At 36.8% G+C, this 26,175-nt stretch overlaps 2 protein-coding genes across 2 annotated transcripts; one reads left to right on the forward strand and one right to left on the reverse strand.

The window, feature by feature from the left end:
• Positions 1–148: 148 nt before the first annotated feature.
• TSTD3 (thiosulfate sulfurtransferase like domain containing 3) lies at positions 149–4,465 on the forward strand. The gene is made up of 5 exons (XM_039356057.1): positions 149–495; positions 1,649–1,825; positions 2,240–2,399; positions 3,414–3,496; positions 4,316–4,465. The coding sequence occupies exons 1-4, from the start codon at positions 315–317 to the stop codon at positions 3,475–3,477; spliced, it is 582 nt and encodes a 193-aa protein (XP_039211991.1). The 5' UTR covers positions 149–314; the 3' UTR covers positions 3,478–3,496; positions 4,316–4,465.
• On the reverse strand, positions 4,461–21,110 carry CCNC (cyclin C). Its single transcript, XM_039356056.1, has 12 exons — positions 20,897–21,110; positions 18,813–18,919; positions 16,358–16,442; positions 16,152–16,221; positions 14,886–14,937; positions 14,029–14,084; positions 12,832–12,867; positions 10,592–10,683; positions 9,036–9,103; positions 8,574–8,653; positions 6,871–6,989; positions 4,461–6,094 (listed from the first exon to the last, which is right to left on the reverse strand). Exons 1-12 carry the CDS (start codon positions 20,926–20,928, stop codon positions 6,040–6,042), a joined length of 852 nt encoding a protein of 283 aa, XP_039211990.1. The 5' UTR covers positions 20,929–21,110; the 3' UTR covers positions 4,461–6,039.
• Positions 21,111–26,175: the final 5,065 nt, after the last annotated feature.

The raw sequence follows: 26,175 nt of genomic DNA on the forward strand, positions 1-26,175 counted from the left end.
TTGGTTTAGTTTCTTGTTTATGAAACTGTCCAAAGAATCTTTAGCCTTCTGAAATACAATTACTCTTATTCGTCCTGCAACAATCACTGGCTTCTTGGATGAGCAATCGGGCTCCAGTCAGAGAAATAATTTAGCCCTGAAAGTAAAAGAACAGTACTCCTGATTTTTCAACTGGTATTTCTTGTTCCAGCTGAGATGCACCTTCCTAGGAAAGCGCAGCCAAGGAGACAGGCGAATCGCCTGGCCTACTATATTCGGGAAGCCCAGCCGAACTGGGCGGTGGCCTTCAAACTAGTTCCGCAGCAGTAGGAAGCATGCAAGGATGTTGCAGACAGCTGGTTCAATTAACGTTTGGTTTAATTACGCAGCCAGCTGCAAGAAGGCTAAGCGGCTACGGTGGACGAAAGATAAGCCAGCTGACATGGAGCCACCGTGAGAGAGTCCTGCATAGATTTGAATCGGTGGCTGGCATTGGTCCCCTTTGCCCTTCAGGCTGTAAGTGCTACGGCAGTAATGGGAGAGTCGGAGCTAGGAGGGCGTTCTCGTTTCTGGTTTCTAACGTCAGTGCTAAGTGATGGGCAAATGTTTTAACTTGGTTGTTCCCGAAAAAATACTGAGCTTTGAAAGACTTCGATTGCTTTAGTAGCAACGTCATCAGTGGAAAGCGGACTGAACGAGGAGTTAGAGTCTAGACCAGTGTTTCTCAACCTTGCCCATTTTAAGGCACGTGGACTTCAACTCCCAGAATTCCACAGCCAGCATTGCTGGCTGTGGAATTCTGGGAGTTGAAGTCCACGTGCCTTAAAATGGGCAAGGTTGAGAAACACTGGTCTAGACTGAGGCCCTTTGTAGCTTCCATTGGAATCGGTTCAGATTTAAGTTTACGTTAGTGGGTTTGGCAGTTTCTCTGCTGTTTTTTAGCCTGACTTCCTCATTTGTAAAAAAAAAATCTAACTGGTATTTTTTTCTGACTAGCAGGCCTATGGTAGAAGATACTTTCAGTGTTACATCAACACTGTAGTGATAACACCGAAACAAGTACAACTATAAACTAGTTTTCACATGCTAAGCCATGGATTGTTGCATAAGATACAGGTGAATGCGTTTAGCTCTTCAAATGGTATAAGAGAAAGCAGTCATAAAAGTTGGTATTCCTCATTTTATAAAAATGTACCAAAGACTTTTCCAAGAGAATTGGAATGATTTCCTGTAGTTTCTGACTCCACTACATTCGCATAGTATGCTAAAACAAAAACCATGGTTTACAATTCAAAAAGATTAAACTAAAATCAAACCATATTGATTAAAATAGTGTATGAACCAGACTATCGTATTCAACCATCATGTGGCTTAATACATCAGTTTCATGGGTTAAGCCAACACAACTTTTGTGTTGTAAAATGCAGCCTAAGCTGCCTTTTTTGAGCAGAGGAAAGAAATATATAAAATTCAAGTGATCTGGAAAACTGCTATAGTGTAAATATACAGAGAACAAGTCTGGACTCTGCTTGTCCATTTAAATGCTTGGTCAATGCATTGATTCCCTAGCTGGTGTTGTTGCCCAGAAGCACTTAGAAGGAAATTAGTGCTTTGATGATCATGTCAGAATCTGTAGTACTATTGTTAACTTTTTTATTTTTTTACACAGATCCAAAAAACAGGAGACAAATCGTTCGCCACTTTTGCACAACTGAGGATCATAGTGTCATCTCCTACCAACAACTCAGAGATTTGTTGGAATCAAAGGCCATCTGGCTTATTGATGTTAGAGAAAAATGGGAAATTGCAGAGCATGGAAAAATTCCTGGATCAATCAGTATTCCATGTAAGTTGCTGCTGGGTGATTTAGAGCAAGGAAAAAACAAATCCAATTTACTGTAGTGTATACTAAGGGGAGGAAAACATGGAATTATCTTATGCGTGGTACTTTCTGTACTAGGATTTGTGAAGGCCAATCCTTATGATAAGTCATCTAGAAAAATCAAAGAGGTACAAGCAACAAAATAAACATCACTACACAGGCCGTCACTTGTGTACTTGTGTCCAGCATTGGGATACAAATAGAAAAGAGCAAGATTTGCATTGTGATGTCACTTTGCATGTCTTTGGTTGCCATTGTGGCACACGGCATGCCATATGTAGTGGGTCACTTTATGGCTTAACATGAAAATGGTACTTCAGCCAATGGGGCATCACAAAAAAGCAATTAAATCAATTGAGATGGTTTACTTTTTTACAGTGGGACAAGTTATGGAAGCTTTACAGATGGACTCAGTATATTTTAAAGAGAAATACAATCAAGATATACCTTCTAAATCAGATCATGTAGTGTTTTCCTGTCTTGCTGGGGTGAGAAGCAAACAGGCTGTGGCTGTTGCGAAATCATTGGGTTTCAGCAGGTAAGTGTAAAACATTCAGGAAAGATAGGTTTAAGGCAGTGTAGTGTTATTGTAAATGGAGTTGATTCTAGTTTGATTTTATAATATTATGGACTTAAAAGGAGAAATACAAATCAGGGGAAAGTGTTTATTTTTTAACATTTTGCTCTTAAAATGCAATGAATAGATTGATCCAATAGTGTCTGGTGGTTTCTGAATAACACATCTGGATGTACTAAATGAACTAAGAGCTCAAATCTGCTCCATCAAAAACTTGCATTTACACTATTTCATTGTAATAGAAATTGTCTTGTAGCCTTCCCAAAGCATGTTTGTAGAAGAAAAACAGGTGCCATCATGTAGTTAATTCAGGACAAAGATAATTCAGTGTTTAAAACTTTGTGACAAGACTCACATTTGCATCACTATTTTATTTTCCAATATAGGTATCGCCTTTCCCAGTTGGGTTTAATATATTTTAAGGAATATCAATCCATTTTTAAACAGAAATACACTGCTTCTAGATGATTCTTACCCTACAATTTAAAGATGGTGTCATTATTCAACCTTTTACTTAGCTGATTAGAAAAAGAACAAGCTTGAAAGTACTGTGAGAAAATATTGTTTGTAACCCTGTGAAATTCAGTGTTTGGATTCAAGTATTCCAAGCCAGAGTCTGTTTAAAAATTCTAATATACTTAACCAAAATCAAATGGAATGGTCAAGTACTAAGCATGTCTCATTTAAGAACAACTAAAGAAACATTTTATTCTACATCCTTATATTTGCCATTACTCAAAATTACTTATTATCTCATTGATATCCAAAAGTATTTAACTACTATGATTCAAACTTTAAATTGTTTACTCTTTGAGGAAGATACTATACATGTTTTTATTGCCTTATTTGATATAAAATTACTATGCCAGAGTATTTCTCCTGCATCTCTGATCAGCCTACTCTTAAGAGAATAATGTTCCTGAAAGTGGTTTGTGCAGTAAGAAATGTTACAGAAACTGTCTTGTATACTTTCAGAGTTCAGCATTACCCTGGTGGCTTCAACGAATGGCTGGAGTATGAATGTTCAAAGAAGAAATGATATCTAGAATGCACAAATTGTATGTATTCTGAAAACGCAGAGGTCTATAGCTAATTCTATTTAATAAAAGGGCATCAAGGTATAAAAGGCATTTAAGCATATTGGTTATTTTGCCAACAAAAAAAAAAGCTGAGATATGCTTCAAATGTTTAGTCTGGTTAACACGGAAATTTTTCTGTTTAAATTTTAAAAATCAATTGAAACAGATTCAGGAAACTTACAACTGATCATTGCAATATATTTTGTAATAAATGATATTAAGTAAAATAAATTGGAATTAAGTTAGCTAATCAAATTTTTATAACTGCCCATCTCATGAGAAATTATGTGTATCTCTGGCCAGGAAACAAAAATGTACTATAAAATGTTAAATGCAAAACTAGGGGAAATGGCACTAAAATGTTTAGCCAGGTTATAGATGGGACCTGTATTTTTTTTCAACTTCATAATTCAGGAATTAAGCCTCAGTCCTGCTTATTGTTCTTGACCTTGAAATATCTCTAGATATTAAATATTTGCAGAAATAATATTGAGAAAACACTTTTGTACATGCAGGGGAAACTGATTAGAGCACATATGTGTTGTATCTGTGATAAGGTTTTTATATGCAGTATTTAGATTAGGGACACAATCTCTTTCTACGTAAACTTCTTCTATAAAATTGCTGAGAGATTACATGAAAACACTGAATTTCCAATACAGTGCTATGTGCTGAATGGTATAAGAACCATTATGTCCCACTTTAAGATAATGAAATTAATAAAATTTTGTTTGTTCATTTGAATATAGAAAATAGCTTTCCAACCTTTGATGTGTGTTTCTTTTCTCATACCCACAGAGCAAAAAGGGAAATACATTACTTGCAACTGTGATAAGGCACTCCAAACAAAACTTTTTTAAAATGTATGCTGTGCCCCTATGATCTGATGCAGTATTTGTAAGAATTATTGCTTATGATTCTGAAATAAAATAAGTCAATGTTGTTAAATTCCATTGTTTTATTCCTATGCAGCTAGTCCATATTACAAATAATGCTGAAATCCCCAAGTTAGCAAAGTAATTTCTAAAATACAACAGATGTGGTGCCTTAACCAATTGTTAGCAAATGTGTGGGACAACATGACCAGCATCAACAAAATTAGCAAAACTAAAAAGGGAACATGAAAAGGCTAAAATTAAAAAAATCCTCACAATTGTTTTTGTAAGTCAGTATCCAAACACTCTGTAAAAAAATAACTTCCAACACTTAAGTGTAGAGAGCCCAAGCGTTTGCATACAAAAACACTTTGGTTACCCTTAATTCAGTGACATCTCAAGTAGAGGCAGGCACTGCTGCTTTTAGATCAAGTTTTAGAACAAGCACCATTTGACAATACTCTTTCAACCAATGTTCCTTTGTATCATGGCAGAATAATGCTCCCTTGGGTGAAAGGCCATCTTAAAGCAGCCTTTCCCAACTGGCACCTTCACTATGTGCTGTATTTTGATCTCCCTAATCCTCCATTAACATGGCCATGTTGGTTGGTCTGAAGGCAACAGTAATCTAATACAGCTAGAAGGCATTATGTTGAGGAGAGCTACTTTAGACTGAAAGACAGGCTACTTTTAACTCATTTTAGGGTCCCAAACAAATAGTCCATGAATATTTCAGAGCTCTAGACTAAATCCCTTTTTAAATAGGGAAGTCTGAGTAAAGAACACAGCATATGGCCCTTGAATTTAAAAAAGGGAACATCCTGTCTTTGAATGATTCTTGTGTTAATTTGTACAGTAATTTATATTTTATTATGGAATCATAGTCTCAACTGCTTCTGCTTTCTCAAGAGACAAGTCATTCCTAGTAACAAGGAAAGCAGAAGAGAAACTTCTAGCACACAACATATCCACCATTACAACCTCAAATAGGTTAGATTCTTTACTTGATTGGATTGCAAAATATGTCAAGGACATAAAGCACATTCTTTCCTAAAACAGCCACAGTTTTCATTATATATATTGCACTTTGGGAGTATCCTGGATTTCCTCTAGCAAACTACAGGTATTGTAGAGTATCTCCTTAAACTTCAGATGAGGAATGCAACATTTTATACTTTTTAAGGAAATTTTTTTTCTTTTCTCTAAGGCATTTACTACAGCAGTGCATTCTTGAAACATCCATTGGCAAGTATATACCTAGAAAATTAGGATCTCAAATCCAACTTCTCAAGTCATCTCTTGTATTCCGTAGTTAAACAAGTATAGTTGCAAGAAAGATCCATTCACAGTTATCCATCTTTGTGTCAACACAGTTTGTTTAACTCACCACTATTTCTTTCAAATAACAAAATTTACTATAGTCTGTCCATACTGAATTACATCATTATTTATATCCAAAGTTTTTGATTATTCTTGTATCACAATTCAAATGGGTGTGTGTTTAAGGAAAAGCTTTTGTACACTTGATAGAAACATTGTGTTCTATCTGAAAAGACAATGAAACCTTCTGTCCATGTCTTCCACATATGAAAAGATCCCAATGTGCCTTAATCCAAAGTGGTCCACAGTTCATTTCTTTGGAATGTCTTAAGACTGACTGTAGCTAGAATTCTGACTTCCATTTGGACCCTGGTCACTTTCACTGTTTGAAACAAAGCAGGAAATTATTACATTATATAATTATTATTAAAATGACTATAAACACATTTGATTTTAAGATTAAGATAAGCTTTATTGTCATTTTTTACTGTGGGCACACTCGCTCACATTAAAATGAAAATCTGTTGCCAGCTCTCAAAAGAAAGTCTATATCTACCCATACATTTTATTAATATTATATATATTGATCACTGTCCATTTTGAATACATAGTGGAAAGAGGAAACTTGAGAGTTCACAGGGTTGATGCTATTTGGAACAAAACTGTGACTGAATCTGTATATTCTGCTTTGGATATCACAAAGCCTCCTCCCAGAAGGTAACAAGGAAAACAGGTCATGAAGAGGATGTGTAACGTCCTTTGATGGTTAATATGCAGAATAGATACAATAAGTCAACACAGTCCATTTATTGTTATCTATACTCCCCTCTGCGGAAAAATGCAAAACCAAACGACATTGGAAAATTATAATTTATACCAAATTTCAATGGAACAACCATAAGAACTATGAGGCCTGTAAAAATGCAGCTGCCTTCTTCTTTACCTGAGTCAACCCAAAGAACTCAAGCATAAAATGGGGAGAAGTCAAACTACATGGGACTCTCAAAATCTACCAACAACCGTCTATGGAGGTTGAATAGTGAAGGATTTCTTCACTAGGAGCATCCAAGTCTAAAATTATTTTCTCTACAAATGGATTGTTCTTAAAATGTTTTACAATTGATCTTCTATTCAAATGTACATATTTTGAAAACTTACCTATTTGGAGGCGGTTTTGGTTTAGGCATCTTGCTTAGAATTGTAGCCATTTCTTTCCTTTCATCAAAGTTTTTCCATTGTTCGTACAGTTTCAAAATGACCCTGATTATTTCTAAGATCTAAAAGAAAATAGATGAAAAATAGTTTTGTGCAGATCTATGGTGACTGCAATAAGTATATACTTCACATAAGAAAGATTTGAAGGTATTCTGGGATCATGGAGTTTATCCTGAAAACATTTTGCAGGCCACCTATATAAAAGACACCTGTCCACAGAAGCAAGCAATCAATCTATCAGATTCCAAACACTCTACCATGGCCAAGACCAAAGAGCTGTCCAAGGATAACAGGGACAAAATTGTAGACCTACACAAGGCTGGAATAGGCTACAAGACTATTGCCAAGCAACTTGGTGAGAAGGTGACAACAGTTGGTGCGATTATTCGCAAATGGAAGAAACACAAAATAACTGTCAATGTCCCTTGGTCTGAGTCTCCATGGAAGATCTCACCTGGTGGAGTTTCAATGATCATGAGAATGGTAAGGACTCAGCCAAGAATTACACGGGAGGATCTTGTCAATGATCTCAAGGCAGTTGGGACCGTAGTCACCCCCCAAAAAAAACAATTGGTAACATGCTATGCTGTGAAATACTGAAATCCTGCAGCGCCCGCAAGGTCCCTCTGCTCAAGAAAGCACCTGTACAGGCCCATCTGAAGTTTGCCAATGAACATCTGAATGATTCAGAGGAGAACTGGCTGAAAGTTTTGTGGTCAGATGAGACCAAAATCAAGCTCTTTGGTATCAACTCAACTCACCATGTTTGGAGGAGGAGGAATGATGCCTATGACCCCAGGAACACCATCCCCACCGTCAAACATGAAGGTGGAAACATTATACTTTGGGGGTATTTTTCTGCTAAGGGGACAGGAAAACTTCACCACATCAAAGGGATGATGGGTGGGGCCATGAACAGTCAAATCTTGGGTGAGAACCTCCTTCCCTCAGCCAGGGCATTGAAAATGGGTCGTGGATGGGTATTCCAGTATGGCAATGACCCAAAACACACGGCGAAGGCAACAAAGGAGTGGTTCAAGAAGAAGCACAGTAAGGTCCTGCAATGGCCAAGCCAGTCTCCAGACCTTTATCCCATAGAAAATCTATGGAGGGAGCTGAAGGTTCGAGCTGCCAAATGTCAGCCTCGAAACCTTAATGACTTGGAGAGGATCTCCAAAGAGGAGTGGGACAAAATCCCTCCTGAGATGTCTGCAAACCTGGTGGCCAACTACAAGAAACGTCTGACCTCTGTGATTGCCAACAAGGGTTTTCCACCAAGTACAAAGTCATGTTTTACGAAGGGATCAAATACTTATTTCACTCATTAAAATGCAAATCAATTTATAACTTTTTTGAAATGCATTTTTCTGGATTTTTGTTGTTGTTGTTCTACTTCTCACTGCTAAAAAAAGCCTACCATTAAAATTATAGACTGATCATTTCTTTATCAGTGGAAAAACATACGAAATCAGCAGGGGTTCAAATAATCCCCCCCCCCACTGTATAAGTTTTTCAATTTTTCACCAAGGGATGCTGGGCCAATAAACAGCTTTCATCTTACCTATTTTGTTGAATTGGCTGATACTGTACCAATCTACACAAGTTACTTTCTGTAAATCTGTAATTATTAAATAAAATATAACTACCTTCTCCATATCAACAGAGAGTTCGGCAAACCACTGTCTAGCATCCTTTTGCTGAACAACACAAGCCACATGTAGACAAGCTATAAAGAAAGAATATGGTTGAAAGGTAAACTTAAGACACAAAATTTCTGGTACAAGTGTTTTTACGTTATTAAATGAAAAACACATTGTCAGAACATGTTCTGTGTGCTACTGCCTCCCTCTCCAAACTGGATTTTCTATTATATCATTCTACAGATGTAATTATTTACGCTCACTTAGGATGCACACTTAAAGAATAGTTTCCCAGTTTACCATTCTTTTATTGTATGTCTGGACAATGAAAGTTCAGTTATTAGCTGGAAAATGAAATAGTTGAGGCTTTCACTATAACACCAGAATTTCTATGAAAATGGCCATGGATGCAACTCTATCTTAAACCATTCCATTCAAATAGTGATACAGCATACAACGTTAACATACCTAGAGCTATCATGAAAGGAGGGTATAGCAGACAAAGATCAGTTCTGTATGTGTCATTCACTATCCTCCTGCACAGACAAAAGCAACAGATCAGCAAGTTGTCATTCATGACTCCACACATGATGGGAGTCAAAACAATATGAAACAGAGATAGGAGCTTACTTTTCCTTTAAATACAGTATCTGATGTAATGGGTATAATCCAGGGATGTCAAACTCAATTTCATTGAGGGCCACATCAGCATTGTGGTTGCCCTTGGGGGTCCGGGTGGCTGTGGCCAGGGTGGATGCGATCTGGGTGGGCATGGATGGAGTGGGTGCGGCCTACTGGGTGGGCGTGGCCAGTTCTACATCATTCGCGTCAAGGGTGCCTGTGGGGGCTTGGGCAGGAGTGGGACAGATCTGAGGATCTCTGGCAGAAGGGGGTGGGACCAGAGCAGAGCCCATCAAGTGGGCGAGGGCCATTTGCTGGCCACTTCCATGAAGATGAGGCATGACCACGAACGCGAAGTCAAACAACAGCAATGCTCACCATCTCACATCCCCCTGCAACTCAGATTAACCTGAGCACAACAAAGCCCCCACCCAAACAAAACACTCCCCCAACCAATCAGAGCACAGCCAAGCTCCTAACCAATCAGAACACACCTCCATCCAATCAGAACACAGCCAAGCTCTCCTCCAATCAGTTCATACCCCCACTGGCAGTTAAAAGGAAGAAACAGCTACGATCACACATTGCTCCTAGAAGCACGAAGCCGAAAACACCAGCCTGAAGATGACGGATGAGACTTCGTCGAAACGTCACCAAGACACTTCCAATTTGACACGGGAGAAAACCCGAATAACCAAAGACCTACATGTATGTGTATGTGTGTGTGTGTGTATACACACACACACATATATATGTATGTGTGTATGTGTGTGTGTGTGTGTATGTATGTATGTGTGTGTGTGTGTGTGTGTGTGTGTGTGTGTGTGTGTGTGTATTATATATATATATATATATATATATATATATATATATATATATATATATATATATATATATAATTTCTATGTCTTTTTCTATATGGAACATTGGCATTACTTTTCCCTAAACAACAGAACTCTGCACAGAGATACTAGGTCAGGGGTAGGCAACCTTGGCTCTTTTATGACTCGTGGACTTCAACTCCCAGAATTCCTGAGCCAGCCACTCTGACTCAGGAATTCTGGGAGTTGAAGTCCACGAGTCATAAAAGAGCCAAGGTTGCCTACCCCTGTACTAGGTGTATTCATCTTCCATGCAGCAAGGCAAACTTCATCATGAGCTTTTCAGTTGTATGTTCAGACTATAAGGAGAAATAGTAGGAAATCTGCTGGATTATCTCATTCATAAAAAATTGGTCAAACCCACCCTCCTTTCCAAATCAATGAATTAAACAACTTTATGTTTTCATGCATTTTCCAAAGTGGATTAAGCAGATCCCCAGGCAACAATTTTATTCAGGTCAATAATTTTCCTAGGTTTTCTACTTAGGCTAAAGGACTTTTTAAATAGTTTGTCTACATTACCAAGCAAGGGGCAGCAGCATGTCTTCTTGGCCCATATCTTGTACATATTGAAGTAGAGGTCTATAGGGATGATATACTATCAAACAGCAGTCCTAGGAAGATTGTGTTTAGGAAAAATGTCAAAAGCATCATCATCATCATTCACAATACTCAACATATTAAGTACTTCTTTGATGTTTATAGTGCCATTTATTACAAAGACAGTAGTTGTCTTCACAGAAATAATTCCTCTCTAAACTGACTGGCAGCTTACCAAATTCTTTCTCCCTCTGAGACACAACTGCTGACACATTTGCAGCACATAGAAACCTGATTTGCCCACAACACCCTCACTGGAAATAAACACTGGCACAGTACACTCTATTACAGAATAGCAATATACAAGAAGCTTTGTGGAAATCCTATTAATATAGAGAAAATTTGAGTGGAAAAAAAAAACAGTATCAACACTCAGTGGTTTCATTTATTTTGTAAATATAAAGTTCGGCTTGAGTAACATTAACAGAATAACAGAGTAAGAGTTGGAAGGGACCTTGGAGGTCTTCTAGTCCAACCCCCCTGCTCAGGCAGGAAACCCTATACAATTTCAGACAAATAGTTGTCCAATCTCTTCTTAAAAACCTCGTCTTGGAGCACCCATAACTTCTGGAGGCAAGTTGTTCCACTGATTAATTCTTCTAACTGTCAGGAAATTTCTCCTTAGATCTAGGTTGCTTCTCTGATTAGTTTCCATCCATTGTTTCTTCTCCTGTCTTCAAGTGCTTTGGAGAATAGATTGACCCCCTCTTTTTTGTGGCTGCCCCTTAGATATTAGAACACTGCTATTATGTCACCCCGGTGATCCTTTTCGTTAAACTAGCCATACCCAATTCCAGCAATAGTTCTTCATACATTTTAGCCTCCAGTCCCTTAGACATCTTTGTTGCTCTTCTCTGCATTCTTTCTAGAGTCTCAACATTTTTTTTATATATCGTGGCAACCAAAACTGGATGCAATATTCCAAGTATAGTCTTACCAAGGCATTATAAAATGGTACTAACATTTTGCGTGATCTTGGTTCTATCCTTCCATTAATGCAGCCTAGGACTGCGTTGGCTTTTTTGCAGCTGCAGCACACTGCTGGCTCATATTTAAGTGACTGTCCACTAGGACTCCAAGATCCCTCTCACAGTGGAGTATCCTTTGTAAAAGCTTTCCTATTTAAAACGAAAGGCAGGGCACTTTCTCATAAACAAATCTGCATACTTATCCTCAAGCCAGTTATTTCAGTTAATACACTGGACATGTTTTTCTCATGCAATCTTAGATCTATAAATTACTTCTCATCTGGCATCAGTTCTAAGTTCATGTAAAAAATAGGAAATAATACACAACCTTCTCAATCTATAGCTTTTCATCCTTTCTCTAAGATTATTCTCATAGCCCACTATATCTCATCATTTTTTTCTCCAAGTACAGAATAATCCAAGTGTTCTGGCACACATGTGGAAAGTAGGAACATTTTGGGAGATGATATTCCAGATATGATCAGGAGAGGAACTGTATTTGTACTGTGCATTAAATACAGGTAGTCCTTGCGTTACGACAGCAATTGAGACTGGGATTGCCGCCACAAAGTGATTCAGTTGTAAAGTGCAACATCACATGACTACACTGTTCAGTGATAACAATCCCAGGCAGTCCCAGTTGCCACTGTAACCTCCAAATTCACTGATCATTAATACGAAGAGGCAGGAATCCCAGGTAAGAACCATGGGGGTACCAGAGAGGGTGGGAGGAAATCACAGGAGGACCTGGAAGGGCCAATGCAGTCCTTGTGGGAGTTATGGGAGTCAAGAAAGGCCTGCACAGGCCGTGCACAATTTGCAGGAGGCCCTTACAGGGCTGGCAGAGGCTTCACATGGGTAAGGGTTTGCCGAGGATGAGGGAAAAAAGCGGGAGCGACTTAACAAAACATCTTGCAATTTTCCCTGCTGGCCCCTCATAAACTTTGCTTGGTGTAGCCAGGGAAAGTCGCAAATGATCACATGACCCCCAACTCTGCGATGTTACAATCACATGCAAGGCATCTAAGTACCTGATTACAATAATGTTATGGGGGAAGGGGGGGGGGAAATGTGCAGAACATCAAGGATCCGTCATAGATCCATTTTTCAGTGCCATCGTAACTTTGAACAGTCACTGAATGAATGGATACTGTACAAGAGATTGAACAGAATGTACAAAGTAAATAAACTTACCATTAACTCTAACAGATAAAATTCACATTCTAATATCTGTATAGACATAAAAATATATTAATTATAAGGATGTAACTTGAATAACATGACCAACCACAGATTATCCTTTTCTATGATCAGCTGGATCTATTAAGATTCTAAACTTGGAAAACCAAGGGAACAAAAACATACAGGCTTTTTTTGTCAGCAGCAACAACATTTGGCATTTCCATTTCTATAAAGGCATAAGGCAACCCTTTTTTGAAATTACACTTTTTACTCCAACAAATACCTCTTTTACAGAGGTCAACTGATTTATCTTATATTTCTTCTTCTTTGCAATCAAACTCATTCATTCATTCATTTCCATAGCCACCCAACTCAACCAAGTGATTCTGGACAGCTTACAATTCTAAAATTATAAAGCAATTAAAAAAAAAAACATTAAAACAATAAAAAACATCCATAAAATAAATAATACAAACAGCAGCCATGAAGATTAATCAACTATAAGTAAAGCAAAGTAATGGGGCTCTTAGCACATTCTGAGTCCCAAACCTGGGTACATAAAAAAGTTTTTAAAGTTTTGCAAAAACCCAATAGGGTTAGGGCAGGGGCTACAACAACAACATTAAAAAAAGCCCATCTTTTTGTTTCTGCCTGTCAACACTTTTTGACTGAGGGGATCTACAGCATGTCTGCTGGATCAGACTGGATGGGTAAAAACTTAGAAAAAGACAGTCCCTCAGGTAACCCAGTCACAAGCCATGTAGGGCTTTAAAGGTGACAACCAGCCAGTGCAGTAGTGGTGTTACACATGCCATGTAGTCTGCACCATTTACTGCCCATTCAGCTGCATGTTGCACCAGTTAAAGTTTCCAAATGCTCTTCAAGGGCAGCCCCATGTAGAGATGATAGTGGATAGTAATCTAGTTTACTACCTTAAGTTTTCCTCTTCTTCAAGCCTCACTTCTAGAGTCTCTCAGCCACAGCTGATGACACAATGGCAAGACCCTTTTCTTTTTACTTCAATTTTCAACTTCAGTTTTAAATAATTTAAAACAGCTGGGACTACAGCAAATCACAAACCAACACGTTGATATATTCTCAAAATTCCCACTCTTCCATATACAGTAAAAGTGTAAATGTCTTTTCAAAATCATTTTGAAAAGATAAGAAAGTATTAAGGCAAGGAATGTTTTCTTAGAGTATACTTACATGGTTCATCCTATAAGGAAATTCTTTTGGAAAGGCATACGAAAACCTAGTTTTCACTGCAACAAAGAAGAAAAAAAATCAAGAATGCTTTTTAAAAATAAAAACAGTAAAAATTAATTTAGCATACTTACTTCTCTCGCTACACCTTAATTTAATTAGAATACCAGACGCTGAATTAAGGGATTTAAGTTTGAAAGCACAAGAGAACATACATATTTTTTATATTGGGTAGCAGCATTTTACAGAAATCTACAATACAAAATCGCAACAAAACAAATATTTCTGGAATATATATTAGGATCAGTTTACACAATGTTTATCAGTTTCTGCAAGTTTCAAACATTATCAAATGGGAAAGAAGCATACACTAGTTTAGAAAAACTAAATATTGTACCAATGTAATTTTTTTTTCTTCCATTCAATTGTGTCTAATTCTGGGAAACTTCCTGGGCTAGTCCCTGCAGTTTTCTTGGCAAGGTTTTTCAGAAGTTGTTTTCCACGGCCTCATTCCTACGGCTCAGAGTGACTGGTCCAAGGTCACCCAGATGGCTTTATGAACTTATGGTCTCCTGGTTTCTAGCCTGATGCCTTTAGCCATTACACCAAAACGGCATCAAACTTTAGCCACTACACCTAATGGCTCTTACCAATACAATACTACCCAATAGTATTATATTGTATCGCATTGTATCATATTGTATCCCACAATACAATAAGACACAGGTTAACAGCTCTTTAGTTTTTCATGCACCCACACACATGCGTGCCATTCCATATGTCTGAACACCATAACTATAAGCAATATTTAATTTAAAAATTCCTCTGAAAGACGACAGCTTTGCAAAAATTACACTTACATACAGAAGTAGCAGCAGATATCAATCTTGTATTTGAAACCACCCCAAATTCCTAAAACATCAAAAATAAAATAATGGTGAAAAGTACACAATTCCAGAAGCACCCGCTAACAAAATGTCAAACTTTGGTCATTATGTGAAATTACCGGAGGGGATCTGTGGGAAAAAAGAAAGCAAGAGCACATTTTGTCCTCACTTGGCAGCATTGCAAAATCATCCAAGCCTCACTCTGCCCAATTCCATAATATCCCATGTGAGATGATGTAAACTTTCTGCCAATCTTTCTTGTTTAGTCAAAATCACAGTATTTTGCAGATTCAAAGATTATATTACAATAAACAATTTTTCTCTGCGTGAAAAGAAAGGTATCTTCTTTCCTTTCATCAGTTTCCATTGGCTGCTATACTGTTGGCAGAAAGCCACTTTGATGCTAATCCCCCATAGCCAAAAACAGTAAAACAACTTGCAAAGCAAGCACTGAAATCCCAAACGATCAAGAGTCAGAAAACAACAACTGGCTGATATGACCAGCAAAATGTTGTGGAGGCTGGAGCAGGGGAAGCCCTAACAGAAAAATTCTATCAGAAAAAGGGTATTAAATGTGCTAATTATTGATACAGCAATTTCGCATTTAGCAACTGCCCCTTTTGGTGATCATTCACAGATAAGATGGTAATAAACAGTAATTAACAAATTCATTTCCAACCAATGCATGGGTTGACCACGAAATTTCAAAGCCTTCAGTGTGAATTAAGGTCATAGAGTTGAGATGGTTAACTTTGCAGTTAGAATTTTAAGGGACATACTGCACTGCAAAGAAAAATATTTCAGGAGGATAGCTAGTTTAAGCAATCTCTCCACCCTGTGAGAGAGGAAAAAGGAGGCATGAAAAATGGAGACACATCTTTGCAGACACACTCTGCAAAGATCTCTCTCTCTCCCCCCCCCCACTTCCTCCCCCTCTCCCTCTCTGAGAGCTGTTACATGTTCATTTAGTGACCATTTCACTTTGTCCAACCACAAAGCTGCTGGAAAGGATTGCAGTTGCCAGATTTGATGGGGTGCTTATTAAGACCAAGAGAAGAAAAACTAATTTACTCAATCATCAGGTCAATTCATTGTATTAATGAGTTACTACTAATTGGCTATGCTGGCTTTCTATTTATTTCAAAAGAACATGGGAAAATAAAAGTCAGAAAATCACCTGCTAAAATACCCTCTGTCCAACCTGCCCAAAATTCCTCATGTAGCAGGCTGCCTACTTACCTCTACTTTGGATGCCAAAAATACACATGTGGGAGCCATTAGCACTGGATCAATACTTTTTAGGGAATACCTAAAAAGTTATAATAGATAATTTTAAACAGCAGAAAAGGGGGATTTATTAGTCATACCACTTTTAAAGAAACCTTAGAATCACAAAAAGATTTATATAGAAAAAAATGAGATTGTTCCAGAGCTCATGATCTTACCTGGCATAGAACCTCTTGAAATAGACAGTAGCAGTGGCAATAACTTGTTGTCTTAGCTTCAAATGTTCACCTAAAGCTTGAATAACTTAAAATAAAATTTAAAAAAAAAATGAGTTAAATCTTCAATGTTCAGTTTTATATCCTGCAACTGTTACTGAAACTGAATCCCACAGAATTGCAAATCTTTTTCCTAACATTATTACATTATGTTCCTATACTTCTTTTGGTACTGAAAACCCTTTCATAGGTTCCCCGAAAGATGAAATAATATTTTATTTTATAGGGAGAAGATTGCAAACTGAGACTATGACACAATAGATAACACCATAAAGCATTGAAACTGTAGTTAGAAAAACTAGCATTCAATCACTACTTGATATTTCTGACACAAAGAACAATTCAAAGCAGACTGCACAGTTGGGATCATTAAACCTGATTCCTAAAATATTACGGTATATAGTAAGCTATGAAACTGGACAATGCCAGCATTTTTCTATGATCGCCACTAAGCTGAGTTTGTTTAAATTCAGGCAGATGACATTTATTTCCAGCCCTTTTAGATAATTCTGATGCATTATTCAACTTCTCCAAAAATGACAAAACAGATGCAAGGCATATTGAGGTTTAATCTGCACCTACAGAAATAATTTATTCTATTATCTGCAACTTCATGCAATTCTCAACTCACACTCATTCAGAAACTTAGGAAATTTATTCTGTGTGAAATTCAAAGCCTTCGATTACCAACCATCATATGCAGCCTCTAAATAATACTTTGCAAAAGAGGTATTTAATTTGTCCAAGGACTTAAGCTGCCAATATCAGCACAATTATGGAGTTGGCAAAGGCAGCAGGTGTCTGAAGTATGACATATTTCATCTATGAAAAGGGAATAGGGTGCCGGGGGAAGGAAGATCAGGAAAAAAAATTCAGCTGCTCCATCACTAGCACTATCTGCCAGTTGGCTAGAAAGCCACCATGGTGTCAGCTGTACAGGTAGCTCATTTGGGTTTCTGAGCAGAGGATATATTCCAAGCATGTACCAAGCATAGGTAGAGAGGCACAGAATGACAAAACAAAAGATGGTTACTTGATATTTTTCCAGAATCCACCCATCCATTTGTAATTTGAAGATGGCAATGTTTTATCATAATCCTGCCACTACCAAGATAATTCACACATCAATGCTCATTTTCAAGCTTGACAGCCAAGCAAATCCTTTGTACACAAGGTAGTTAGCTCAATATTTTTTTTAACTGTGATAAATCTGAAATGATCAGTGGAGGCAGGAATTTTATTTGAAGTAGAGATATTCAGAAAGCCAATAGAATGCTTGGGCAACAGAATTCTAACAGCATTGTCCATCTATCAGTATTTTTTCCTTGCTTACTTTTTTAATAATTTCCAAGATTCCACAAATATGAACTGTTTTAAATACAAAATAACTATTTCTCAATTTTAAGAAAGTAACTATTAATGTTATTTCCCCCATCTCACCTTGCCAGCTCCAACACAGAGGATACTGATTCTGACTGTAACAAGTAACTTTGACTATTCAGACACATTATGAAAAGTCCAATTGTGAATATACATGCATATTCTAAAATATTACTGTCATACTCCCTGTAAGGAAATAAGTTTGTACGTGCATTACTTAATAAATGCAAGATTGTTCAAGTAGTAATAAGACAGATTTACAACTTCTGAGCTGTAATTATGCACACTTAACAAAACATTTATCACGTTTTATAGAATCTTAGTACTTGTATTTATAGTAGATATGAAAGCTGTACTTCAGCTATTAGAATGAGCCAAAATATATTCTAATGTTTTAATGGTTTAAATATTTAAGCATGATTTCCACTCTTCTAAAACAAATTAAAGCCAAAGCTTCCTTGCATGTGAAGCTTATATTTATCTAGAATAAATTTTCAATGACACCCAGGTACTGTATTAAAATGCAGGCTTAAATTGTATTTATCGATCTTTGCTATTATTGGCTCTGACTGGAAAGTAATGACTTGCTTAAGTTTCAATACAAAAGAATTATCGAAATTAGTCATCATTTTAGAAATTTACTTTGCTTTTCCAAAAATCTCAACTGCCATTTTGGTTTCCCATCATTTTGAGAAAGGATACCAAAAGCTTAGAATAAATGTTAGGCGTAACACCATTACAAGCAACTTAAAACCTTTTCCACAAAAAGAGGGGAAAGGCCTATAAATGAATGGATCCGCATATGGTTTAGAATCATAATGTTCCAAAAGTAAAATATATGTCTAACTTTAGAAAAAAAAATGTTGACCAATGTTATATTTAAACCACGTAAGAGTCTAATGGGAGCATGCTCAAGGACCTGGTAGAGTGTGCTTCTTCTAAAAATCAATAATAAATCATTCCCCCAACTCTCTCACACACAGAGAGTATATCAATGATTCATTGATAGCATTTTTACCATTTGTAAAAAATATCTGTAGTTTCCAATATTCTTCTTCTGTTAAAAATTTTAAGTCTTTTTGGCGTTCCTTCAGCAGATCTTGTTTATCCAAAATCCATTGTAAGCTACAGAAAAGGAAGGAAGGAAGGAAGGAAGGAAGGAAGGAAGGAAGGAAGGAAGGAAGGAAGGAAGGAAGGGAGAGACAACTTTTAGATATTTGTAACAGATTGTATCTATTATAAACACAGAAAAAAGAAAACACTTTTTTATCCTTTGTTATATGGCCTGATGTCAAAGATACATAGTCTACTGAATATTCAGTCAAAAGTATTCAGAAATAATTTCTTTCTTCCCATGCTGCTTGTATTTCCCCAATGTTCACTGCCACCAGAATTTGAGAGCTCCACAACAGGCCAGAAACAAAATTCTGACAAATAAGAAACTACCATCAGACTTTGACAATCATTTCGAACTAAAAATATTTTATATGAGACCTTCTATAATCCAAAGATTATAATCAATCTCTTGTCAATAGTGAAGCACCTGAAAACTTGGAGGATAATTTGTTCTAATAATTTTGCCCTTTTCTAATGATTTGTCATTGTATTTAACCAGGGTGATGTAATAGATGTACAAGTAGAGTTCAGGTCCACCCTCAAGCACAGGATGACTTTGAACTATTTGCATACATGCACACATTCACTTGCAAATCATCAAGGATATATATTGTGGAGATTAAATGAAAGGAGAACCCTGTATAAATTGTTGACCTCTTGAAGTAAAGGTAGTTTATAAGACTAATACGTAAAATAATTATTTTAAATTGCCTCACGAATGTTAGATCTAAATGTTCTATTTTATTTATATTTCATATTTCTTAACTGCCCATCTCCGCAGACAAATTGCATACAAATGTTGTATAAACATTTAACCCCACTTTCTATCTCTCTTTTACAAATAGAATTTCTGTAATACTATGATTTTGAGTTATTATACTTCATATAATATAGGAATATATATTATTCATCCTAGGTATTTGGCTTCCTAGTACAGAAAAGTCTGGTTTCTGAATAAAAAGCCAGCATTCAAGTCACATATTTGAATTATATTTAGATAGAACACTTTCAGATGTTCTCCATGAATCTTGGTTTCTTTAGAGATAGTGGCTGTAAATTACACTCAAGAAGCAAAAGGAATAAAAGAGAAGCTTGCAGTTATACCAAATACCACTAAAGATTTTTCCCTCCAATGTGATTATTCATGCCATTCTTCACTTTCATAGTACAGTATTACAATTTAGTCACCTCAACATAATGCACTCCATGTGTGAATTAAAACAATATTCAATATTTAAATAAGGGTAAACTATTTTGGAAAGAGGCATATGCATCCCAGTACTTTCCTCATGATAAACCCAGTGCAATCAGAATACTTGTTTTTCATTTTATCTGTTTCCATATGAATTTAATAAGTAAGTCTTAGCTTTGTACAAAAGTTATAAGAACAAAACAAAAGTTAAAGATAGTACCTAAAAGCAGGGAACTGTGATTATCTGAACCACACTGCTGCAATGAAGGGAAAATCAGTATTTCTAATAACGCAAAACCCTTGAGGTAGTAATTGGACATTCTACAGCAAACCTGTACTAATGCAGCATGTAGTATATATTTTTCCCTTGTTAAAGTACTTGCCCTTATAAGAGCTGTCGCTTTATAAGTATCTCAAAACGTTCAGCGTGAATATGTTCAAGCTGGGGGGGAAAAAACTCTGCTTTTCTTTATACACGTAGAGTCACACGCTTTGTCCAATTGTTTTTGTTAGAATAGATAAAAAGATAAAACTCATCTTGTTGGAAATAACCTATGTTCTAAACAATAATGCAGCTATATATAATATTTTGAAAGTTCAACCTGCACAGACATCTCTCTCCCAGGCATACAGCAACATCCCACTACACTGAAACCCTCTGCACTGAGAAAATCACTTCCTACAGGGAAAGCCTCTTATAACTCCCCGCAACTGCCCGGCCCGCGCGCCTGTATTCCGCACCATCTTTTCCTTCCCTCCCTCCCCAGAACCTTCAGACTGCAAGGGCAACTCACTAATGCGAACTCTGCCAGAAATTCCCTGCCATGTAGAGGAGTCAAGGTGGCAACGTTTTTTCTTTCCTGCTTGCCGGTAGCCAGGGCAAACCTTTCTTTTCTCTCCTCTTCTTCTTCTTCTTCCCCCCACCCCCACCTTCCAGGAACAGGAACAGCTTTAGCAGCAGGAAGGAGTCTGCAAAAACAGCAGCACCCATACGAGCGGCGACCTCACTCCCTGTTCTGTGCTCTTCTTCTCTTCGTCCGGCGACTCGCCGCTTGCTAGCCGTTCAGTTCCGCGGCAGACAAGTTCCGCTTGCGGAAATGATAAATTAGCCCACTGCGGCCTTTTTGCTTATCCGCTGAAATTGGACTTTACGTACGCTATCGCTTTATCATAATTCTTTATTCTAAAAGTTGGCATGTGCCTTATAAAACATATTCACTGAATATGATCATGCATTTCACTTTCTCTCAATATAAATAAAATATCCAGCCATAGCGTTTGCTACATTAAGTTTAATCCTAAAATGAAGGGTTTTCTGCATTAAAAAAGAGCAGCATCAAATCAAATCAAACTGATGACTACATAAATATATTAGTGTTGGTTTTTTGATAGCTATGCCGAATTGTTTCACCATTGCCTTCTTATTTTTTAACTTCCCTATCTTTCAGCCCTGGGAGCTGTTTAGGAGTAGCGAAGAACACCCAGTATATTACCTGTTGAGATTTTAATTATTTTCAAGAACCCAGACATTTCTATTCTCTTTATTTCATTCACAAATGTTCTGTATTATCCTCTTATAAATGTTTAGTTGCGTCACTAATCCTTGCCTCTTTTGGATTTTTTTTTTAATATCACTGTAATTTACCAACTAGAAAACAGATGGAATCCACAGGTGAAACAACTGAAGTCCCAGATAGCTCAGTGTCTATTTCCTCAGGATTAATAGATTCAAATTGCTTCCAGATAATGTCACAAGGATTTATGAAACCGCCATCCAACTGTAAATGATTTTATCCTCCAGATGCCTTGCAAATACATCACTGTAGACTTGTAACTGATCTTCTGCCCCAACTTTCCCAAACAAAGATTTGGGTTGACTTAAATAGTTTGCTGGATGACAGTCTGGATGTGATAAGCCTGGAGAAGTATTGACACCTCAAAGCTATTACTGCCATAATGGAGGCTTACCCAAGCTTATACTCAAGTTTGGTCATATTTGCTCTTTGCTACTTGCCAATGTCACTCCAAGCACTCCAAACCCTGAACTCAAAAGTTATCTCTTCATCTCCCAGAATTCTTCAATATACCAATGAGTCTCCCCAGATCAACATTCAAGGAGAGGCTCTCTGGTGCAACCCTGTTAATCTTCCATACTCCAGGAGTCCATTAGAGTCTTGACAGAGCTGCAAACCAAAACCTTGGGAAATGCTTAAGTGCCTTTTGCAAATCAAACAGATCAATCAGATGTCTGAGATCAATCAACTGAATAGCACCACTCAGCTCCATGAAAACCAGGGATTGGTTTGGTCATATTGTCTTCCATTCTCGGATGACAGCTCATCTCTTCCAAGACAAAAAAACTAGATCAAACTGACATTTGAGTTGAATGCATAATGACCTGGGATAAGCCTGTGCTTGTCATGGTAGCCATGAGCTCAAGAGGTATCTCTGACCTCTCTTCTCTATCTAGGAAATCCAACATCAATCTAGATAGCTTAACAGCTCAGGCAAGGATGGAGTTCTGGGGATGACAGTACAATAGCAGCAGTCACAGTTATCCTTAATACCCAAGCTGAGTAACAAGGACTCACATCTGATTATCTGCAGAACAGTATTTCTGGTTGCATGCAGAGCTTCCTGCATAATAATCACCACATTTCCATGGGCACATAGCAGATGCCACATCTGAAACTAATGGAATATAAAGTTGAATGTCTTGCTGTCTGTTATTGTGATAGAATGTTGTGGGCTGGATTCCTAGGATGGAGGGAAGCATTCAAGAGGAATAAGAGGCTCAGTTCAGATAGCTTGTGTGAGAGAAAGGGGTGAAGACAGTCCCTCCCTAATAGTTCTCAGAGTATATTCTTGACATAGAAAGTAGAATAGTTCTGTTTGGCAAGATTCTATCTATAGATGTGGAACAATTAAAAAAAAACTCAGCTTGGAAGAATCACCACATGGCTTTCTTGGTTTGGGGGTGGTGGTGATATTTATTTCTTCCTGTGCAAGCATGTTAGTCTTTATGTGTTAAACATCCCAGACCAATTTTACCATTCTGTAAAGCCAGTGTTGTTGCAGGTTTTTTTTTTTTTTTTGCATTCTTGGAAGCACTGAAAGGAAGAAAATACAATTCACTTCTGTAGTTTCTAATCATGTAATATGTTTGTTATCCTGATCTTTGTGGGGTAGCAGTGGAGGGAGGGAAAGGATGCATGCTTTATTTCAGAGATGCAAAAATATGGCATCTGTTTTATAGTCTTCCAAGGGGATAGGAACAAAAACGTGGCCCATGTTTTGTGTTTGAATGGATGATTTAAGTGGAAAATGGGTACTTTAAGCTTTCAGGTGTTTGTGGTAGCCATTTCACCTCCTAAAACTCCTTATACAAATAGGTACTAGCTGTTCTCTCTTTTGGCCTGAGATTCTTGAAATACCAGGAAAGGGGCAGGGCAGTCCACAAAAATTTAACATCTTACTCTTACTTCATCCAGATTCTACTAGCTACAACTTTTCCCTTCTTCTCTGGCAACATATGCATCCTTTCCCACTACTTGTCTCATTCTTAAACCAAGCCATTCATAACAAGTGAAGTCTTCTTCTAGTTGAAGTCATTCCTCAGGATGTCCATGTTACATTCTTGGCAACAGTACAAAAGTTCCTTGCTTTTATGATATTTTCTGACTTCTGAGCCTAGCTTACAGCCTTTGAATTTTCTGGTAGTCTTTCACCCAAATACTAAGACATATTTGATCTTGATTAATATTTTCTTTATGATAGACAGGTGATTTATGGAACTATTTTTATGAAGTGAAATATCTAGACATGAATTACAAAACATTTTCTAGGAAAAAAATCCAGCAGCTGAACTGAATACAAACAAAATTCAAATAGAGAAGAAAAAAATTAGCTATATCTTATATTTTGACAGGGTATTATTAAAGAAAATAAATTAGAATAACTAAAGAAAATAAGATTACATCAATATTTGTTTGTCTAAAATAGCAAGTTTCTGTCCTAACAGTACACTCTGACAGAAACACTTTATCAATACAGTATGATTAATAAATAAAATCCAAATATTACTAACCTATTCTTTATAGTGGGATTTCCCACATTTTACAATATCATTAATCTAATGGCAACTGTGCTTTCAGCCTCCAGAGTTGCACATTTACACATCTGGCTACTAACAAGATATTGAATTAATTATTTTTGCAACTTTTTCCTTATTGTATAAAATGAAGAAAACAATATTATTCTATTGCATGATTCTTTTTATAAGATGGATGGGGTGTACAATTTTCTCCGATATGTGACAACTTTTTGATCAAAAGCTTTGCCCAATTGGTTATTACCTCAGAAGTTGAAAATACATATCAATTTATTCACAGCCTTGTCAATACAATTTAATAACGTGATTAGTGCAATGTAATTTTGAAATGGATTTAAAAGACATTATATCACAAAGTTTCATCAAGTTCAAAATCTAAATCTTCTTCCCAAACGTTTACTGACTTTAAAAAAAATGATATTAAAAAGATTCCTTTAAATGGTAAGCCCTTTACTGTTTATCACTTCTCAGATACTTCCAGTGAACTTAACTTGTATGACCTATATTAAGAAAGAATAATTCCCCCTTTATTTGGAAACAGGTTAGGGCTTGTTTTCATCTTGCAGCAATATATATTCAGTGGTGACAGGTTGATTCTTTATAATTAGGTCACTAACTCAATAAAATCCTCTGTCTTTCCATTCCTTCAATTGAGCAGATTTCTCTTCATACTTGAATAGTACATAGTCAAGAAATAGGAAGAAAGAAATCAGATTGGATATTGTTTTTATCTTATCCAAACGTCTAAGGACACTTTTAAATATACGTTAGAATTGACTTCATTTCTTATTAATTTCTTACCATTTTTAAAAATTCTCATCTGAATTGTCTCATGGAACTGTATCCAAATACAAGCTCATAGTTCATATTCATAGACCTACCTTTTTTTGTATTTATATTGGACATCTTGCCTAATTCTAGCTTGATGTAAGTATGAAAGACAATGATTTCTTGTGCTCTAATAAACCAGTAAATGGGCATTACTTTTAGCAAGGAAATAACCATTCTGGAAGAATAATCATTGCTATTTTTCCTAATATGATATTGAATGATATTGCCATGTATTTAATTCCATTCTAAATTAAAAGATTCTTATAAAGTTACATAACTGCAATGGTTTTCCACCCTTTATCATTATTATTCCTATATATTTTATATGCTATCCCCTATTATCCACAGAATATGCAATTCGTTATTTTTTATTTTGCTCCTGTTATGACAAGGGGTTTGTCAGTACTTATGAAAGTGCCACAATTTCATAAATTTATCTTTGATTGCAATTGAAGTATATTTCCATCCACCTTAAGAAATATAGACATACACACACACCATCCGCAAACAAATTAGCTACATTATTGAGCAAAAACCTCCATAATCAATAATCACACCAAATATAATAGCATAGCAAATATAAAAGTAGGAAGCCATCCTTGTTTTATACCTGTTAATATGGGGGGGGGATCTATCCCATTAAAATAGAATGGGTGTGTCATCCATCAGTGGTGGGATTCAAATATATGAACAACCGGTTCTCTGTGTGGATGCCACTTCCGGAAATCCATTCTGTGTCTGGGCAACAAAAAATTAGCTACTGGTTCTGCTGAAGTGGTGCGAACCGGCTGAATCCCACTACTGACTTGGCAATTGCCAGATATTTATGACAGTTGCATTGTCCTGAGGTCATATGATTATCATTTGTAATTTCTGACATGCAAAGATAATGGGGAAAGCAAGATTCATTTAATGACTGCATGATTCATTTAACAACTGCTGTGATTTGCTTAAAAACTGTGGCAAGAAAGATAAAAAATGGGACAAAATTCACTTGTTTAACGAAGGAGATTTTAGGCTCACTTGTATTTATAAGTCAAAGATTAGCTGTAAAGGGGACCATGCTTAAGTCTATGTGGGAATGAGGTCCCAGGCATTGTTCTACTCTAACTCCCACCTTCCTGTGGTGGC

The sequence above is a fragment of the Crotalus tigris genome, unplaced genomic scaffold, assembly GCF_016545835.1.
Source record: "Crotalus tigris isolate CLP2741 ecotype Arizona unplaced genomic scaffold, ASM1654583v1 scf7180000018784.18638703518:1950463, whole genome shotgun sequence".
NCBI lineage: Eukaryota > Metazoa > Chordata > Lepidosauria > Squamata > Viperidae > Crotalus > Crotalus tigris.

Coding starts and splice junctions, on each gene's coding strand:
- TSTD3 (XM_039356057.1), top strand. CDS start 315: ATGCAAGGATGTTGCAGACAGCTGGTTCAATTAACGTTTGGTTTAATT. Junction 1,826..2,239: donor TGGATCAATCAGTATTCCAT/GTAAGTTGCTGC, acceptor ACTTTTTTACAG/TGGGACAAGTTATGGAAGCT. Junction 2,400..3,413: donor AAATCATTGGGTTTCAGCAG/GTAAGTGTAAAA, acceptor GTATACTTTCAG/AGTTCAGCATTACCCTGGTG.
- CCNC (XM_039356056.1), bottom strand. CDS start 20,928: ATGGCAGGGAATTTCTGGCAGAGTTCGCATTA. Junction 16,443..18,812: donor ACAGATATTTTTTACAAATG/GTAAAAATGCTA, acceptor TTTTATTTTAAG/TTATTCAAGCTTTAGGTGAA. Junction 8,654..9,035: donor TCCTTTCATGATAGCTCTAG/GTATGTTAACGT, acceptor CTTTCTTTATAG/CTTGTCTACATGTGGCTTGT.